We start from the raw sequence: 1,723 nt of genomic DNA on the forward strand, positions 1-1,723 counted from the left end.
ACCAACCTTATGTATGCTCGTGGAGTGCGGAAGGTGACAACCGGCACTATCAGGAAGATATGAACTATGTAGCCAATAATGGGGGACAAAGGCAAGGTGGTCAGAATTGGGGACAACATAATCAACAATATAGACCAGCACAACAACAGTACAATAACAACAACAATCTTGGAGCTAGGCGACCACAGGGTCAAGTGGTACCTTACCAAAGGCAACAGGGTTACAACCAGCAAAATCAGCAGCTGGCTTATCAACAACCTCAACAACAGCAGATTGTGAGACAAGATGATGGGTTTGCTAAACTTAAGGGAATGCTAGACAACAACAATAGAATACTGCAATAACTGATTGGGTCCACTGAAAAAATTCAAGAGAGAGTGGACTCACATGAATCAGCTATAAAGGGTATTGAGATTCAATTAGGATATATTTCTATGGCTCTAAATAATCGTCCCCAAGGGACGTTACCTGCAGACACACAAGTCAATCGAAAAGATCAGGGCCCGAAACAACTTATGGCAGTGAGTCTACGAAATGGTAGAGACCTAGATGTGGAGCAAGAGATTGCTCGCAAAAGCCGACCTACTGAAACACTTGTGCCAGTACCCATTAAGATAGATGATTCAACAGGGTTAACTGAGGTGACAGTACAACATGCACAAAAGAGCACAAGCAAAGAAAAAGAGGTTGCGAATGAGACTGAGGTAGCACAAGAAACGACAGTAGAAGCAGTGCCTGAGCAAGATAAAACTCAAATCACAGGAAAGAAGCGACCTCCAGCACCATTCCCGCAGAGATATCTGAGAAGTTGTCAAACCCAGGGAGTTTCACAATCCCATACATGATAGGCAGCTATGCTTTTGCTAAAGCATTGTGTGATTTGGGGGAAAGCATAAACTTGATGCCCTTGGCTATCTACAAAAGGTTAGGCATTGGAAGAGCTAGATCCACATTCATGTTACTACAGCTAGCCGACAGGACAGTGAAGAGGCCCTCTGGTATCCTTGATGATGTATTAGTACAGGTTGGGAAGTTTGTATTCCCAGCAGATTTTGTCATTCTAGACTGCCGGATTGACGAGGAGATTCCCATAATTTTGGGAAGACCATTCTTGGCCACTAGGAGAGCTTTAATTGACTGTGAAACTGGAGAGCTCAAAATGAGACTAAATGATGAAGAAATAACATTCAACATGTATAAATCTATGCGGCGACCAAGTGAATTTTCTAACTGCTCTCTAATAGAAGTCGTGGATGTAATTTTGGATGAGGAAGATGAGACCTTGAATGCTAAAGACCCTCTAGCAGCCTGTCTCATGAACTTAGATGAAGTAAATGGAGAGGATTTGCAGAGTGGATGCTGGATCTTGAAGGCCAAGGGTTTGGGAAAAGAGAGCTCGAATTTGAGCCTTTGCACTTAGAAGAAAGAAAAATTCCTCCAGCTAAGCCATCGATAGAAGAGCCACCAAAGTTGAAACTGAAGCCGCTACCACCTCACCTCAGGTATGCTTTCTTGGGACCTAACTCAACTTACATGTTATTATCTCATCTGATTTGTTAGATGTGAAGAAAGAACAGCTTTTGCAGGTATTGAGTGAGTGCAAAACTGCAATTGGTTGGACCATTGCAGACATTAAGGGTGTGATGACCCAAAATATCATCTTTAAATTTAATAATTAATTATATATCCTAAGACCTCGAAAAGTACTATTTATCATTACTCT

The 1,723-nt window shown here is 42.0% G+C and overlaps 1 protein-coding gene across 1 annotated transcript; it reads left to right on the forward strand.

Annotated features, from left to right (window-relative positions):
* Positions 1-841: 841 nt before the first annotated feature.
* LOC138906864 (uncharacterized) lies at positions 842-1,420 on the forward strand. The gene has a single exon (XM_070196562.1). It carries the CDS (start codon positions 842-844, stop codon positions 1,418-1,420), a length of 579 nt encoding a protein of 192 aa, XP_070052663.1.
* The last annotated feature ends 303 nt before the right edge of the window (positions 1,421-1,723 follow it).

The sequence above is a fragment of the Nicotiana tomentosiformis genome, chromosome 1, assembly GCF_000390325.3.
Source record: "Nicotiana tomentosiformis chromosome 1, ASM39032v3, whole genome shotgun sequence".
Lineage (NCBI taxonomy): Eukaryota > Viridiplantae > Streptophyta > Magnoliopsida > Solanales > Solanaceae > Nicotiana > Nicotiana tomentosiformis.

Bases quoted from the DNA above. Each gene is read 5' to 3' on its own strand.
- LOC138906864 (XM_070196562.1), top strand. From the start codon at position 842: ATGATAGGCAGCTATGCTTTTGCTAAAGCATTGTGTGATTTGGGGGAA.